Below are 18,347 nucleotides of genomic sequence, written 5' to 3'. Positions count from 1 at the left end.
GGAAAGAGACATAAGGGGGAAGGATACTGGATGGAATTGGATTGGAGGGAAAGAAAGGGGGCAGATGCTGATTGAAGAGGGGTAGATGGAGAGAGAAAGGGCAGACATTGGATGGTAGTGGGGAGGGTAGAGGGGGAGCCTATGCTGGATGGAAGTGCGGATGGGAGAGATAAGGGAACAAATGCAGGAAGGAAAAGGCAGGAGAGAAAGAGGGGAGCAGACGATGGAAGTAGACAGAGAGAAGAGAAGATACTAGATGGAAGGGGTAGAAAAAGAGGGCACATGATGGAAGGAGGGGATAAATAAAAGGAGGGCACATGACGGGGGAAAGGATTGAGTTAGGGAAATAGGTGGTGAGCTGTAGGAAATTGAACGTAATCTAGACGGATGCAGAAAATAAACTGAAAAGGAAAATGAGGGGAATAAAGGGAAAGGGATTACAGAGAAGAGGTGTGGGAGAGGGAAGAAGAGGAGAGAGATGCCAGACCAATAGGTGTGAAAGGAGAGATGGGAAGGGGGAGGCATACAGTTTCTGGAAGGGGCATAGGAGCGAAGATGCCATATAGGGGCAGAGAGACGGCAGACAGTGGATGGAAGGAAGAGAGTAACAAGAAGATGAGGAAAGCAGAAACCAGAGAAGACAAAGTAGAAAAAAAATTTTCTATTTATTTATTGCTTTAGGAGACATGTGTCACTGTTTGTGTGGTGTTGCATTGTATGCAGAGTCCAGCTTCTTGCTGGTTCAATTTAACCTTTGTCTATGTATTTCTGTTTTATCCCCCCTTTTACAAAACTGTAGAGCGTTTAGCTCCAGCCGTGGTGGTAGCAGCTCTGATGCTCAGAATTCCATGAGCGTCAGAGCTGATACCACCGTGGCTAAAATCCACACTACAGTTTTGTAAAAGAGGGAAGGGTTAGTTTGTGATGACATATTCTATTGTAGGTGAAGGTGTTTTCTGTGTGTTCGAAAGACATGGTTTTTTGTTAGGATGGACTGCAGGATTGATCTGTACTAGTCTGGGTTGTTTAGTTTTACAATGGGTATATTGATGTTGTACTGCAGTATGTAAGATGCTGCCTTTTCCTAGGTACTCATGTGTGACATATGGACAGGGCCAGATTAACAGATAGGCCCAGAAGGCACGTGCCTAGGGTCTGAAGTTGGCGGGGAGGGGGGCCACTAAAGAAAAAGACTACTCAAATTTTTCTTTCAAAACGGCAACGCTCCCCTCCTCCCGGAAAGATCAGCAACGCCGGGCCCAACACCAGGAAAATATAGCAATGCATGCGACGGGCCTCCCGGCATCGGTGGCAACCTTCTGCTGCAAGCAGTGCTCAGCCCAAAACTTCCCCTCTGACGTAGCTTCCTGTTTCCACATGGGTGGTTTGCGTCAGAGGGCAGCTTTGGCCGAGCAGCAGCAGTGCTTGCAACAGAAGGGATGCCGATCTTGGTCGCTGCCGACCCATCTTCTTTAGAAAAACAACCCCCCACAACAGAAAGAAGGCGAGTGAATACTCTGGCCATTTTCAGGTCCCAGAAGGAATGACATTGGATGGCTGTTAGGACGGATGCATGCACGGGGATGTGTGTGTGAGGCGTGCGAGTTGGGAACTGGATGAGGACTGTAAAGGATTGTTTGCCTGGGGGTGCGGCTGTGGTGACGAAGCGAGTATTTGGGTTACAATTATCAAATTGCAGAATTGACCTCAGGTTGGGGGTTAGTTGGAGCACTGTTCATACCTTTTGTTATCAAGTTTTATTTTAATTTGATGTATCGCTTAACTTAATTTTAACTAAGCGAGTTACAGCATAAAAAGATAACATTTGTATTGTACCCTATTGAGCACGCTTGTTTTGTTTACTGATTGTATGGCCTGCGTTTCAATTCACAATAAAGATAATTAAATAAAAGAAAGACAAGACAGAAGGTGACTGGTGACTGACCACGCCAAGGTGAGGGGGGAGGGAGATGGACCTGGGGTGGAGCCAGGAAAGCTGTTTGGTCCTTGGTCTGGGCTGGCACTGAGAGTAGTAGCAAAACCAAGAATATGGGGCTGGGGCCTGATTTGTGGTTTGAACCATTCACAGGACACCTATAATTTAGGGGGGGCTACCATTAGTTTCTTAGCAGACTTCACTAGTCATCTTTACTCCCAATCTAAGGCTGAGAGAAGGGGGCAGGGCAGATGATGGAAGTGGGGAGAACTTGTGCCGTTAGTGTCAAGCACATATAGGAAAGCAGCAGCAGTGAGAAGGTGAGGGGCCCTCATCTCCTTACCACTGCTGCTGCTTTCCCATATGCTGGATGGGTGGGAAGGGGGCAGGATAACGTGATGGAATTGCCTGGAGTGGAGAGAGAGAAGGAGCAGATGATGGAAGAGGGGCGAACTTGTGCTATCAGCATCAGGCGCATATGGGAAAGCAGCGGTGAGGAGGTGAGGGTCCCTCACCTCATCACTGCTGTTGCTTTCCCACATGTTGGATGGGGGAAGAAGATAGTTAGTGAGATAGTGGAGGGGTGAAGGAAAGGGGTGGCAAGCTGTGAGTAGACACAGGGAAAACAGGGAAACTGAAGACTGAATTGTAAGAAAGAATTTTATTTAGGAGGCAAAAAATAGAGAAGGAAAACCGGAGCAGAAAAGGAATGGGAAGAGACAGGAGATGCCAAAGAACGAGAAGGAAGACAGAGATATTAGATTCTGAGTGGAGGAAATAAGAGAGAGATGCTAAAAACCACAGGGGGAGAGATTTCAGACCATGAGGGGAACAGAGGGAAGATGATGGATGCTAGACCAAGAGGGGGAGGCAGACAGTGGATGAAAGGAAGAAAATGACAAGAAGATGAGGAAAGCAGAAACCACATGACAAAGGTAGAAAAAAAAATCTATTTTTTTATTTTATTGCTTTAGGATAAAGTAGTGTTGTAGCTGTTTTGATAAATGGTTAGAAATAGAAAACGGTGATCCTTTTATTGGACTAATTTTAATACATTTTTGACTAACTTTCAGAAAAAAGGTAAATAAAATTGGATGGGGAAGGGGCGGGGGTATGGGTAGGGGCCCCAGTGTATTTGTGTGCCTAGGGGCCCTTGAAGAATTAATCCTGCCCTGCGTGTGGATTGCGACTTGTGGATTGTTACTAAAAATCATGTTTTTCATACAGATGGGGGGTGTCAAAAAAAATGATGGGCCACGAGTGTCACATATGCTAGGTACGCCACTGGGCGTTGTTCTCCCTGAAGATGAGTGTGAAACCCAGCTTGGGTCAGAGGGCAGTTAAATATCAAACTTGATTGCAAGCATGACTATGTTATCTTAATGATGCACTGGAAAGCACTTTAGCACGGATTAAATCAATGCGGTTTATGATACGATAGCAAAACGCTGGATAGGACTTTAACAACAAGATAAGTACAGTTTCCAATGTTGTTTGAATGGCATGATCGATATGAAGAACCACACTAGTACCTTAATAACAGCAGTTTTTTAAGAATATAAAGCTTATGGAAGGAAAGGAACAGCAAAGTGCAGCAGTGATGGTTTCAAAACTATCGTGGTCTGAACTGCATTAGCAAAGACCTGGTGATGGCACTGAGCACTTCACAATTATTTATTTATTGATTTTAGAAATTAGTTATTTAGTTACGACTTTAAATACAATAAAATTAAATTAAAATTGTATGAAAGCGGCATTAGCAAGATATAGAATAACCCTAGTCTTTATACACAAAACATAGACAGACCTTTACCAAATATAGAATAAGTGATCACAAATAGAAATTGAACTGGGAACGCCAAGAAATTAAACTCAGCAAGTGTTACTACACTGGAGAAATAAAAAACAGATATGAACTTCTTTTTGTACTGAACACACAGGGGTCCCAGGGCCCCCCAAATTAGCCATCTTCCTTGCTCTGGCTGGTGGGAATCCCAAAACCTTGCCAGTTTTAAGACTGGCAGTCAGAAATCTCCAAGCTCTGGCTGCTTTGGGAAGCCCACCAACTTAAGTTATTTATATTTTGCATTTGGGAAGGAGGCATGAGGGGAAGAAAAATTTAGTGCCCACCCACTTTGGGTTCAGGGTTCAGGGTCAGCCCCTCCCCCCTTAGCTGTCTGGTAAGCCACTGAACACAATACAAATATCTGTGATGCATATATCCCAAAGCTAATATATTCTGGGTGATATGTATTTAAAATAAAACATTTTTTTTCTTTTGTTGTCTGGACATTTTATTTTCCCATCCTGCTGGTCCCATTTATCTCTTGCTTTTCTGTGTCTTCTGATAATTCCCTTTCCAGTGGTTGCTGTCCACGGGCTGGATACACTAACAGTCATTAAGACCTTGCAAGTCACTGTGGGCAGATTTCTTGTCTGATTTCAAAACGGTGATCGATGTTCAAACGACCTACCATGCAAATGAGTTTTACAGAGGGCAGCCATAATCTCTTCCGATCGCTCGTTTTGAAAGCAATTCACACATGCGCAAAGCCAGCAGGGGATGCTTGAACAGCTGAGCAGCAGGGGAAAGCCCCAAAGCAGCCTCCTGACACTCAGCTGTTCGGGTCTTTTTTTCTTTAATGGCACAGACCCCCTCCCCCCCAACCCCTACACTTCCCCTGACATGTAGGCCCCTCCCCCTGCCAACCCTCCTACCAAAGTCCCCAAAAGAAGACCCTGATGGTCTGATGGGTTAGGCCAGACCTCCCTAACTCGAGGACACCAACCCATCCCCTCGTATCTTGTAGGCATCATAGTCATTGAAATCCGGCAGGAGTGATGTGCCCTTCCATTCTGGGATGCAGTGGGAGGGGGCCTAAGACTCTGATTGGCCCATCATGGCCTTAGCCCCTCCTACTTCATCCCAGGTTGCACTGGGAAGGGGAAGGGATGCCATTGTGCAGAGGCAGGATCTGCCAGCAGGAGGGAGTGTGCATCCCTCCTGCCAGATTTCAATGATGATGCCTACTGGGTATGGGGGGTTAGAGGATGTTCTTAAACTGGGGGGGTCTGACCTGACTCCCAAGCCCACAAGGGCCTTCCTTTTGGAGGCTTTGGTAGGGCGATGAGGGTCAAAGGGGGGGGGGCTTTGTGTCAGGGGTGTGAAGGTGTGTCGGGGCTGGATGCACTAAACAATGCCAAGGCAGGAGGGAGTGAGCATCCTTCTTGCCAAAAATCTCCACGGGGTGGGAGGACTGCATGGCAAAGCATGACAAGCACACTTACGACATAACTTTTTTTTTGATGGGGACAGATTAGTATATGTAACACACATACACACCCCATCTGTGGCCATAGAAATAAGAAAAATAGTGCAGACCTGGTGGTAATTTCAGGCCCTTAGCAACCATTGCTAGATGCCTTAGCGATGTAAGGGCATCGATCAGGGGCTTGTTTTAATATTGATGACCTCATTTAAATACTAATGAGGTCATGTGCATGGTAGAGTTAAGAGAATGAACAAACAGACAGAAAAGCACATGGTGAGCCATTTTGTATATAAGGTTGGCAAATTAGGTCCTTTGGAAAACTTAGCACAAAACTGACCGTTACTATCTGACCCCATGTCTTCTCCTCTCTTCTATCTTGTTTCATTCTCTTATTACTCCTATCTTTTGATATACTGTTCTTTTTAGCTCTTCCTGCCAATTTTACTTTCCTGCCTTTCCATCCTCTGAATTTTTACCCTTGTCCTTTTTACTTTTCAGCTACTTACTAACTTTCCATGCTCATTTCCAATCTCACACATTTCCCAGCCTCCTATTCTCTTCTTTCATCTACCTATGCCCCATTACATTTCTACTTCTGTACTTACTATGCTCTTATTCTCTCGCACATGATGCCACAATTTCCAGCACATCCCCTCCCTTCATTCTTGTAATCCAGCATCTCCTGTCTCTCCCCTGCATGGTCTGACATCTCCCTGTCCTTTTTCTTCTACCATCTTCCTGTCCTCTCTCTCTCTTCGCTCCTGTCCCTCCCCCTCCACAGTCCATCTCACCTCCTCTCTCTCCTCCCCCTCATGATCCAACATTGTTCCCACTCTCTTTCATGATGTTCTTCCCTCCTATCATCCCATGATCCAGCATCTCTTCCAACTGCTCACCCTGTCCAACATTTCTCCTTCTCATCCCCTGCTCCAACATGTTCTTTCCAACTGCCCATCCAGAATTTTCCCCTCCCAGGGTCCAACATTTCTGCCATTGTCTTCCCTTGCCAGAGACGTAGCCATGGGTGGGGGCTTGGGGGAAAGATGGGGTAGGGGAAAGATTCCGGACCGTGGGGAAGAGGGAAAGGAGAGAGAGAGACACCAGACTATAGAATGTGGTTAGAGGGGGAAAAAATGCATGACTACCTACAGGGGGGGAGTGGAGGAGAAAGGAGGAATGTGTTGCCCCTCCCCACACACAGTCTACTCCTGCACTCTCCCAAATTGGAGGGCTACCTAAGTCCCTGTAAAATCCCTCCCTCTATCCCATTGCCCACTAACTCTTTTAATCTCCCCCCCCTCCATTTCATAATTTGTTTTTCTAGCCCCTTCCCCACCTCTGGTCCACGTTTCCCCCTCTTTCTCTCATCCTCTGGGCTAATTTAAAATAGTTCCAGGGGGCCCCATGGTCCAGACATCTCTTCCCCTCAAGTCCATCTTCCTCCCTCCCCTCACCTTCATGATCGTCTTTCAAAAATCAAAGTTTTCTTTTTCAGAGGGGCCCTGGTGTGGCAGTCATTCTCACAAGTTGCCAGTGGCTGCCCTGAAGCTTTCCATCTGCCGCGAACCATCGAGGCAGAAACAGGAAGTTGTATCAGAAGGGGCGGATTGTGGCAAAGGAAAAGTTTTAGGGCAGCCACCGGCAGCTTATGAGAAATGGCTTGCATTCTGGGAGTCCCTTTGAAAAGGAAAACTTGGTTTTGAATATGACTGCAAAGGCAAGAGGACATGAGGGAGATGGGCTAAGAAGGGGAAGAGATGCCTGGACTGCAGGGCCCCCTGGAGCTGTGGGTCCCAGGGAAGCTGCCCCGTTTGCCCTTCTCTAACCACAGCCCTGCCAACAGACTTACCGGAGAATTTTTAAAGAGTGCATATTTTGCAAAATTCTTCCTGAAGATAAATTTGCTCTCTCCACCCATGAGCCATGTAGCCTGGACTTCCACCACAGACTCATGTTCCTCCAAGCACCGCTCTAGGGGAAAAGGAGAGTTTGAAGGGACAGAGGTGGTCAGTGAAGACAGATGGGCCACATGTCATGCAGATATAAGATAAAATGTTACATGGTCCACACAGATAGCACAGCTACATCCCTTGAAGCAATCCCACAGTGACACTGTCTGGATTTGGGGAGCAGTCTTGGAGAACTTCGAGTGACAAAGAATGCATGCTGCTACTCATTTATTTATGCATTTTACATAAAATAATCACAATGGCAAATCTTTGCATGGAAATAATGTCTAGTACTCCACACAGTATTAAGAAATAAAATAAGAAAATGCAATGCTGCACATTTGGAATACAGATAGTCTTAGAGAAGCCATACTATAGATGTTGCTACAGGATGGCAAATAGTGGCAAGTGCCACCCTAAAAAATGATTTGCACCCCATTTTAAGTCATCTGTGGCTGAGCATTTTCTGTTGGCCTAACCAGAGTGTCAGCAATGGACTCTGGGATATTACTGAACAATCTGACTCTGGAAAGTTAATGCAGATAGACCCTAAAAGCCCCTGTCCAGAATACATATATCCTGAGTTTCTAGCCATCTTGGATTTTTTTTTATCAAGATATATTAAACTACAAACCCTGAATGGAACAAAAGATGTCAGACAGACTGATTACATCTACCATTCCTGTAAGAGTGTCACACTTTACTTAAGGGCCATTGTACTAAGCTATGGCACAGAAAAATGCTGGAAAATATGTTAATATTGCATTTACTAACAATAGAGGCTATTTTTAGAACAAGATTCCAACCTATATAAACACACACATATGCCCCCCCCCCCCCATTTCTCTCTCAGTTCCTGGCTCTCTCTACTTCCTTTCTCCCCTCGTCTTCCCCTCACAACTAGACACATACACTTTCATTCATTCATTTAGGTAAATCCTATGTTCTCTGCTTTGGGAAAGCCACATGTTTTCCTATACTCGCACAGAAGAAGCCATATAACAAAATATCTTTATGTACTTTAGTAACAAGCATATGTATGGTGTATCTTTCTCCAAGCATTATATCTTTGTAATATTAAGCCTATTCCTATAAAATATACTTTTATGCAACCATTTAATGGCTATTATTGTCATTAGTTTACTTCCTGCTGTTCCTCGTGAAGTCTGGACCCAGGATCTCTCACACACAAAAGATTAACCAAAAAAAACCACAAATAAACCCTTTTAAAAACACAGAAGATTACATACAGGAGGAAATATAATTATATTTCTTCCACCTATCCCGCAGTATTGCACTACTTATTGAGTCTGGCTTTCTATTTCAGTTTTATCAGCCTGTTTTCCATTTTTAAATTTGTGATCCCTTATTTTCTATAAGGCATGGATCCACCCATGTTCTGCACATTTGAAAGATTCTGCTAGTAGATAGGTTCTAGTCTAGTTTCTAAGATATCCACAATAAATATGCATGAGAGAAATTTGCATGTGCTGTCTCCACTGTATGCAAATCTCTTGCATATTCATTGGAAACCTTGGAAACCTAACTGACTTGATGTGTCCTGAGGACGGTTGAGACCTCCTGTACTAGCATGTAGCTCCTGTGTTAGGGATAAACAACTCAACTTGTTCTAGCTTTCCAACAGCAGGTGTAGCGATACTCTAGGGCCTGGTATCCTATTTACAGTACTCTTTTTATAGGTAGAGTTGTGCAGTTTGAGTCGTGGGAATTAAGAGCTGTTATCGTTGCATATGTTTTCTATATACCACTTTGTGTTATTTCACAAAGTGGTAGTGGAAGGGAAGTTCTTCGAGATTTATATATAAAGAGAAAGAGAAAGATCGGTTTTCAGAATAAACCAGCCAAGCAACAGCTTATAAAGAAAAGTATAGCAATAAGCAATAGAGAAAAGTGGCAACCACCACTGAAAACACACGCACAAAAAAAAGAGAACACTGGAGCACTACAGTCCTCAGTATATTAGAGGGAATCCAGTGCACATAATTAGCAAGAAAAGAATATCAAAATCAATAGGCAAAAGACAAACTGATGGTCGGTATCCCCTTGAGTACCATCTTGGCAGCTTTCCAGAGCTGGTATCATAATAGGAGGCTAACAGCCATAAAATGATGTCAACTGGGATGGCTCAAAGAAAATACAGAGGCTGATAGTCAACCTGCAATGGTAAGTGGCTTGTAAGGTGACAGGTCAAAAGCGCACCCCCAGCGCAGACAACTGAGCGCAAGGCGGAAGCACGCCGAAGAAAAACAGTATTTTAAAGGGCTCCGATGGGGGATGTGGGGGGGACCCCCCCCACTTTACTTAACAGAGATCGCGCCGGCGTTGTGAAGAGTTTGGGGGGTTGTAACCCCTCACATTATACTGAAAACTTCACTTTTTCCCTAAAAAAGAGGGAAAAAGTTAAGTTTCCAATAAATGAGGGGGGTTACAACCAGTGTTCCCTCTAAGCGGGCGGGTGTTGTGAGCAAACCTTTTTCACCGTGAGCCAAAAATATCGGGCGCCAGCAAGTTATGAGCCAACTCGCCCGATTCTCCTCTCGCCGCCCTGCCATCTGCCGTACGCCTCTTCCGATCGTGCGCTGTGACGAGAAACGTGTGCGCTGCGATGTAATATTTTGTGCGCCAGCGCACGCCAGCGCAGCTTAGCGGGAACACAAATGGTTTTATTTATTTCCCCAAATTTATTTTTGTTATACGCATTGAAAATATTTGATATTGCGTTTAAATCAAAATCTCAATAAACTTGAAACGAGTGCCCGTGAGATTGTGGGAGGGTTAAATACTCAAAACTTAGAAGTTTTTGCTACGCCAGCTTTCTGGTATCTTTACATACAGTGGCGTACCTAGCATATGTAACATCCGGGGCCCATCATTTTTTGGCACCCCCCCCCATCTGTAAGAAAAACATGATTTTTAGTAACAAACCACACGTCACACATGAGTACCTAGGAAAAGGCAGCATCTTACATATTGCAGTGAGCAGTACATCAATACACCCATTGTAAAACTAAACAAGCCAGACCAGCACAGATCAATCCTACACCGTCAATCCTAACAGAAAACCATGTCTTTCGAACACACAGAACACAGAAAACACCTTCGCCTAGTAAGGAATATGTAATCACAAACTAACCCCTCCCTCTTTTACAAAACTGTAGTGTGGATTTTAGCTACGGAGGTAACAGCTCTGATGCTCATAAAATTCTGAGCATCAGAGCTGCTACCACCAAGGCTGGTGCTAAAAACGCTTCACAGTTTTGTAAAAGGGGGGATAAAATAAAAATACATAGACAAAGGTTAAATTGAACCAGCAAGAAGCTGGACTCTGCATACAATGCTTCACAGAAACAGTGACACATGTCTCCTAAAGCAATAAATAAATAGAAATTTTTTTCTACCTTTGTCTTCTGTGGTTTCTCCTTTCCTCATCTTCTTGTAACTCTCTTCCTTCCATCCACTGTCTGCCGTCTCTCTTCCCCTATATGGCATCTTCTCTCCTTCTATGCCCCTTCCAGAAACTGTATGCCTCCCCCTTCCATCTCTCCTTTCACCCCATTGGTCTGGCATCTCTCTCCTCGCCTTCCCTCTCCCACACCTCTCCTCATAGTCTGGTATCTCCCCTTCCCTGATTCTCTGGCATCTCTCTCCTTTCCTTTTCTTCCATCTTTCGCTCCCCCTCCATGCTCTCACATCTCCCCCTTCCTTTTCCCTTAGACTGGCATACCTTCCTCCTACGCTCCAAGCCCTGGCATCTCCTTTAATTCCCTCCCTCATCTTCCTTCTCCCTCCAGCTGGGTACCGCAACACTCTTCCCTGCAGCTCTGCACTTCCCCACAATTGCCATGCTTCGGTTCCTCTTCTTCCTTCCTTCCTCCCCCCCCCCGCGGGACCCTGCGGCACCATCAACTCTTACTCCCTCTAATGTCGGCCCTGCAGCTCCAGACTTCCTCGCACCTTCTCCCCTCCCCCTTTGGATCGCTATTATTTTAAATGTTATAGCCGCGGAGCTGTATCCATCAGTGGAGATGTCTAACCTCGGCCTGCCCCGGAACTCTTACTGCAGCAGCCGCCCGTCTAGGCAGGAACAGGAAGTCACTGTTGCAGTAAGAGTTCCGGGGCAGGCCGAGGTTAGACATCTCCACTGATGGATACAGCTCCGCGGCTATAACATTTAAAATAATAGCGATCCAAAGGGGGAGGGGAGAAGGTGCGAGGAAGTCTGGAGCTGCAGGGCCGACATTAGAGGGAGTAAGAGTTGATGGTGCCGCAGGGTCCCGCGGGGGGGGGGGGGGAGGAAGGAAGGAAGAAGAGGAACCGAAGCATGGCAATGGTGGGGAAGTGCAATCCCCCCAATGCGTCCCCTTACCTTACCGACGCGTGTGTGCGCTGTGAAGAGAAACTTTGCGCTGCGATGTAATATTTTGTGCGCGAGCGCAGGCCAACGCAGCTTAGCGGGAACACTGGTTACAACCCCCCACAACCCTAGCATGATCTCTATTAAGTAAAGTGGGGGGGGGGTTTCTCCACCAACACCCCCCGTCGGAGCCCCTTAAAATACTGTTTTCCTTCAGCGCGCTTCCGCCTTGCGCTCAGTTGTCTGCGCTGGGTTGTCGGCGCGCCTTTGTCGTCGAGCGCTTTTGTCTATGAACCGGCTTGTAAGCACAGCCACAGGCTGATTTAATCCTGGATATTCAGTGCTGGGGCAAGTCTGTCCCCCCAGCACTGAATAGCTGGTTAGTGCAGGATCTGGAATCTAACTGCATGCTGGCTGATATTCAGACTATTCTACAAAGCTTAACTCATTAGTGGATTCAATATTGCTATTAACCAGTTAAGTGCTGGCTCTGATCCTAGGCTGCACCTAACCTAGCTGGTTAGAACTAGATTCAGTGAATGGCATCCCAATTTGGGCACTGCATAAAATACCCATTGAGCACTAGTCTGTAAACAGTGCTGAGAGTTGGGCACCATTTACAGAATAGTGCAAGGATTTACTGAAACCTTGGTGTAAATCCCTCCCATACAAAAATAATTTCTGGAGTGATACTATCAGTTACAGTACCGTCAGTTACAGTGGTAGTTTTACTGGGATTTGTATTTCTTATGCAAAGACCCTTGGGAAATTCTCTTTGTCTTTTATAGCTTATTTAAAGGCAGGAAGAGGAAGGCTTGATATACAGAAAAGCAATTTTGGTTTATTCTCCTATACCTAGCTTGCCCTCCCTTGTTGCCTACCCCTATATTTCTGTCTGGAAGTGCCAGTGACTCCAAGTAAGTTCGTGTGACAGCTCCATTTCCCATGACAAGTTCTAGAAGGATCTGTGCCTACAACAGATCTTCACTTTCAGCACATCACACAACGATTATGCACACTGGTTCAGTAGATCAGCTCCAGTGAGATGCTGTCACAAGGGAGATACAGTTATGGGGGAGACTGCAAATATTATAGAGAACCTATCAAAAGGGAAACTGTCACTGTCAGGTGACTGCTGCAAGTCTCCTGTCACAGCATCTCCTTTCATGGGGAATTCAAATAAGTTACACCCCTGAAATGTATTTGAAAGGAAAAGGACTTTAGACAGGCTTTACCCTAGCAAGGTCCTGGAGTAAACAGAAACACATCTGCCCCCAAGTTCCAGGGTCTCCTTACCCAGTGCAAGATGTGGATGAAATTCCACCAGCGACCAGCTCTCATCGCTCAGGGCATGTGCTTTCTGTACCAGGATCTCACAGACATTTCGTGCTGTGGTGCCAGCTGTGACTTCCAGTGACCTGCAGGTATCATCTTCACTGAAGACCTTGACCACCTACAAAGAGGCAGAAATGAGAGGCTTAACAGAGTCAAGGGTACTACATCAGAAAAAGGTACAATTGCACACATCTCAGACACCTATGAAGAAGCTGCAACAGAGAACTGCAGGGGAATGAAAAGGGCAAAGGAGGAGGGAGTGGTCAGGAGATTTGGGTCATGCCCCGAGTATCTGCATTAGGTTTTCAGCTGCCCTGACACTCGCTGCCAGCATTTACCTAGTTTGTAAAACACCGATGGTCAGTGAACACCTCCCAGAGCTAATGACAGTGGAGAGCAGAGTAGAGTTGCGCGGGGACAGAAATCCCACCCGTCCCCATGAGGAATCCCCTCTGTCCCCGCCCGTCCTTATAAATTTCAGAAATAGTTATTTAATTTAATTATGCTACTGAATTAAAGGCACTGGTAGAGACCCATTTACAAATAAGCAAAGAGACTTTATTAATTTGGAAATATTAATTGGGAAGAATACATACTTTGTAAACAGGTTTCTACCAGAGCCTCTAATGTAAATATAAAATATAAATACTCAACTGATGAGAACCCCCAAGCTGTCAGCTGAGGACTTCCTTTGCAGTTGGTTCCTTTTGCCAAGCTTGGCAGGCAGCAGTAGCGTCCCTGAGTCACAGATGCTGGCAGCTCAGTGGCTCATGGATGCTGCCAGTGACTGCTGTGTTTGGTGGAGGGGAGTTCTGGCCTACTCTAGAGGAGGTCCTCTGCTGGCGGTGCTTGGGGATCCCCACCAGTCACAGCAAGGGTCAGCAAGTACTTCAACACTGTAGAAATAAAACCAGAAATGCATTTCCTTTTCTTTTGAACACAATACAAAGACATCTGCTATATACATTTCCCAAAGCTAACATATTTTAGTCAATAAATTCCGTTTTTTACCTTTGTTGTCTGGAGACTTATTTTTCCTTAAAGTTGGTCCCAGTTTCTTTTTTCTGCTTTCCCATTTTCTGTAAATTCTTCTGTTGCTGTCCATTGGTTCCTCCTGCCATGGTCCAGCATTTATCCCTTTCTCATCTTTCATGCCTGCCCACCAGCCCCATGCCCAACATTTCTCCATCACCCCTCTCCAGCACCATGCCACATCTCTCCCTCCATTCCCTTCACCACTATGTCCAACATTCCTCCCTCTTGCATCCATTTCAATCTGTCCCACTGTTCCCTTTCCACCACAATTTCTCCCTCTCATCTGTACCTCCCTCCCTCCCTATGCCCAAAAATTCTCCTTTCTTCCATTCCCGTGTACACAACCATCTCTTTCCCTCCATTCCTCTCTCCCAAGTTTATGCCTTCTGTGTCCAAAAACGCATTCTCTCCCCCACCTCAGCATCTCTTTCCCTCCCAAGTCCATGCCTTCTGTGTCCAAAAATGCATTCCCTCCCCCACCTCAGCATCTCTTTCCCTCCCTTCCTCCATCCTCTTTCCCCAAGTTCATGCCTTGTGTCCAAAATGCATTCCCTCCCCCACCTCAGCATCTTTCCCTTCCTTCTTCCATCCTCTTTCCCAAGTTCATGCCTTGTGTCCAAAAATGCACTCCCTCCCCCCTTTTGTATTCCGCCTCCCAGCCCTCATCTGCAAGCAAATTACAGCAAAATGGAGCTCAAGCCGCGAGGCTCATCTTCTATTTCCTGCCTGCACTGCCCCAGCACACATAGCCGACCGAAGTCTTCCCCGATGTCAGCACTGACGTCAGAGGGAGGGAGGGCTTTGTTTAAGCCCTCCCTCAGACGTCAGCGCTCATCGGGGAAGATTTCCGGTTCGCTGTGTACTGCGGCAGGGCAGGTAGGAAAAAAAAAAAAGATGAGCCTCATGGCTCGAGTTGCATCGAACCCCACAGGATCCCCGTGACCCTAAGAGGTGTCCCCACGGGATCCCCACGACCCTAGGGAGTGTCCCCACGGGATCCCCACGACCCGAAGGGGGAACCTGTGGGATCCCCGCGGGATTTCCGTCGTCCCCGTTCATAGAAACATAGAAAATGACAGCAGAAAAGGGCCATAGCCCATCAAGTCTGCCCACTCCAACAACTCTCTAGAGCGGAGATCTCAGAGCTGTCTGGGGCTACCTTCCAAACACTGCACCCTCTTGGTTGGCACTGTTTGAAAGAAGAAAGTTTGGCTTACTTGCAGATATTGAGTGGGATGGGAAGGGAGAAGGGACCCCACCAGGCAAGTCTAAGAGCCAGAGTGTACTTTGTTCTTGTTAAGGCACAGAACTACAATTTATCTTCACTATCCTTAAGGTCTCAGATTCAGATCCCACTTTACTAACCTGCACCATCTTCAGTAGTTTCAGGTGGTCTCTCCAATTCTTTTGAGAAAACACTCTTTTCAACACATTACCACAGCAGCTGTATATTTTATAAAATCAGGGGTGAGCAACTTTGGTCCTCGAGGATCACAACCCGGTCAGGTTTTCCCCAATATGCATGAGACCTATTTGCATGGACTGCCTCATCATATTTATTGGGGGGAAGTCCTTATTTATGTTAGGTATTTATATACCGCCTATCAAGGGTATTTAAGCGGTTTACAATCAGGTACTCCAGAATTTTCCCCATCTGTCCCAGTAGGCTCACAATCTATTTAAATGTACCTGGGGCAATGGAGAATTGAGTGACTTGCCTAGGGTCACAAGGAGCAGTGCAGGATTTGAACCCACAACCCCAGGGCGCAGAGGCTGTAACTAACTAACCGCTACACTACTCCCTCCCAGAAGTGATGTCAAAGGGAGAGCCAACGCTGGCGGGAGCAGCACGCTGATGTTGCTGCTCGCACCAGCAAAGAGCTAGAGGTACCGTAAGGGGAAGTGAAAGCGCATGTGCAGCGGGGGAAGGAGCAGGGGTGGGGGTCAGAGAGAAGAGGAGTGCTGGCGCCCCAATCAAGATAGCACCTGGGCCCCCCTTACTATGCCACTGCTCATATGTTATTCTAGTGGGGGGGGGGCAGAGAGGAAGAGGAGTGCTGGCGCCCCAATCAAGATAGCACCTGGGCCCTCCCCTTACTATGCCACAGCTCATATGTTATTCTAGCGGGGAGGGGGGGGAAGAGAGAAGAGAAGCGCTGGCACCCCAATCAAGATGACACCTGGGCCCCTCCCCTTACTATGCCACTGCTCTCGTATGTTATTCTACTCTGCTTCAAGGCCATTGATCATGGGGAAGCTTAGTGCTATTTTTAGCTTACCAAACCGATATTTTAAATATTTAATCTGAAAATCTGGTAGCTTGTTACAGAGTATTGCAAAGCCTTATTGAAGAACTTTTGATTTGCTAGTCACTTTGGTTCTTCAAGATATTTTGCCCAGTTGGAAAAACATTTTGGCTATTGATTGCAATGTCTGGTGGAATATAGTTTGTCACCTGCTGCCGAGTGTCTCAATTGCATTCAATCCTATTGCAAAATAAGGGAACCCTGGAGTGTTATTTGAAATTGCTTGCACCTCACTTGCAATGCTAATTTGTGATTTCTGTGCACATGATGGTGGGCTTTTACAACGTTGTGCTGCTTTTGTAAAAGGACCAGAATGTTATTTGTTTATTGTTGTTTAAATTTCTAATAAAATGCTGAACTCAAAGTCATGTGCTTAGAAAAACCAGGACTGGATCATCTGCACTTAGGACTTGGAGTAATGCAGTCACCAAGTCTTGTGCCAGTAAAATTAATTAACTTTGTTCCATAAAGTACATACACTCAGTGCTAGTTTGGAAGCTTCCATACACCAAGAGGCTGAGATCTTATGGCTAGGAAAGCAGGAAGTGTTTCCAGTATGTAACAGGTTAAGGGGTTTCTCTTGAAATGGACTGCCTGCTGGACAGAACAGAGATGCAGGCTTAGCAGCCCCTTCTGATCCCATGACTCGGCAGCAAGCTGCTCCTCACTCAGTGCCCTCCTCCCACCTCTGACATTCTGAGAATGTGCCAGGGACAGTCTGCACCCACGGGAGCCACTGACATGCAGTGTGGCTTGTGCCAAGAAAGCCAACCTGCCAGCTCCAGCAGCCTGCTGATTCAAACAGGACACAAGGCTAAGTAGCAACCTGATCCTTTCTCCTCCACTCTTCGTTCACTCTCTGGTGGTCAATAGGTTCCAGCAGGAGGGAGGGCAAAAGCTGAGAAGCCCAGGGGGTGAGGAATTTGTGCAAATTGTGAGCTCACACCAATAGGTTTTAATCAATTTAGCTTTCTCCAGATAAAGAGCTATTTATAGTCCCAAGTACTGGCTTAGCATGAGGTGCTGCAGGACAGCAGAGAGAACACTGGTAGAGCTTTATGTTTGTGTGCTGAATTTGGGGGGATGGGGGGGGGGAGGTAAAGAACAGGACCGAGTCTCACACCCTGGCTGTTCCTCAAAATGTTTGAATTCAGGGAGGTTAACAGGTCTATGCAGTGAGGAAAGACTCCGGGGGAACAGGTTGTTTCTTGGCAGCAAAACAAAGTTGGGGTTTATTTGAGAACATGTTCCCGCAGGCATCAGCGCCCTCTACCTGTGGCTACACAATGCTCATATTATTACAGTTTAAGGCTGGTAATAGAAATTTTCATCTGGTGAGAGAGAGTGGAGCGAGGTTTTGTATAAAGCGGCATTTCCAAAGCGGCCTCATCAATGCAAGGTAGCAAATGGGGAAACTAGACCTTCAGAACGCCCAGAGGACAGGAAGATTAAAGTTCAAATCCTAGACAGTAAGGATTGGCCTGAAGAAGGCAGAGCCCCTTTATCCACAGAGGAAATGCTGGCTGACTGCTTGGAGACCCAACTCCCCCACCCCCGCTGTCCTCTCAGCAAAGGCACTTACGTGATGGCCACTTTCCCATTGTGGTGACCGCCCCAGGGATGCGTTGCTCAAAATGGGAGACTTGGATGGGCTGCAGAGTTCCGGGAAGGGGTTGGGAATCGTGGGGAGTGAGGAAGCACGAGACTCCTCCTCTCGTAACCTTCTGTGCCAAAAAAAAAAAAAAAGGATAAAGACACTTTAATGAGAAGAATTTTCATACAGTGCAATTTTCTGTAAACAATTTTGAACAAGGGGTGACAACAGGGTCGACATAAGATTTATTGGACACCACAGGCAAACTTTCAGCCATGCTGTCCTGCTCTCTCCTCCCCATAGTCAAGCATCTTTCTTTCCCCTATGTCCCTCCCCCCCCCCCCAGTGGGCAGCATGTCCCCTTTCTCTCTAACACCCCTCCCAAGTTAACCAGCTTCTCATCCCTCCCCCTTTCCTTTCTTGCTGTTGGGCCTGCTGCTGCTGCCCCCTCCTCTCAAGTTATCCCTATAAATAAAGTGGCACCCAAGCTATGCAGGCCCCATAAATACAGGCCAACTCTAAAGCACTGTTTTGTCCCACCCCCT

General features: G+C 46.3%; 1 protein-coding gene across 6 annotated transcripts in view; it reads right to left on the bottom strand.

Annotated features, from left to right (window-relative positions):
* GRB7 (growth factor receptor bound protein 7) overlaps positions 1–18,347 on the bottom strand; it is a 160,980-nt gene that overhangs the window by 56,198 nt on the left and 86,435 nt on the right. For 5 of the 6 annotated variants that reach the window (XR_004536764.1, XM_033918022.1, XM_033918026.1 and 2 more), the window contains 3 exons: positions 17,791–17,932; positions 12,829–12,985; positions 7,058–7,179 (listed from right to left, as the gene is read on the bottom strand). Coding sequence is in view for 5 of the 6 variants with exons in the window: in XM_033918022.1 (XP_033773913.1) it covers positions 7,058–7,179; positions 12,829–12,985; positions 17,791–17,932 (421 nt within the window). In the remaining variant the exon portion in view is untranslated. The remainder of the gene's footprint in view (positions 1–7,057; positions 7,180–12,828; positions 12,986–17,790; positions 17,933–18,347) is intronic. The other variant, XM_033918023.1, reaches the window with a different exon arrangement.

Source organism: Geotrypetes seraphini, chromosome 13 (assembly GCF_902459505.1).
Source record: "Geotrypetes seraphini chromosome 13, aGeoSer1.1, whole genome shotgun sequence".
Classification (NCBI taxonomy): Eukaryota; Metazoa; Chordata; class Amphibia; order Gymnophiona; family Dermophiidae; genus Geotrypetes; species Geotrypetes seraphini.
The sequence above is the reverse complement of the archived record's forward strand: the minus strand, read 5'-3'. Positions and strand labels throughout refer to the sequence as shown.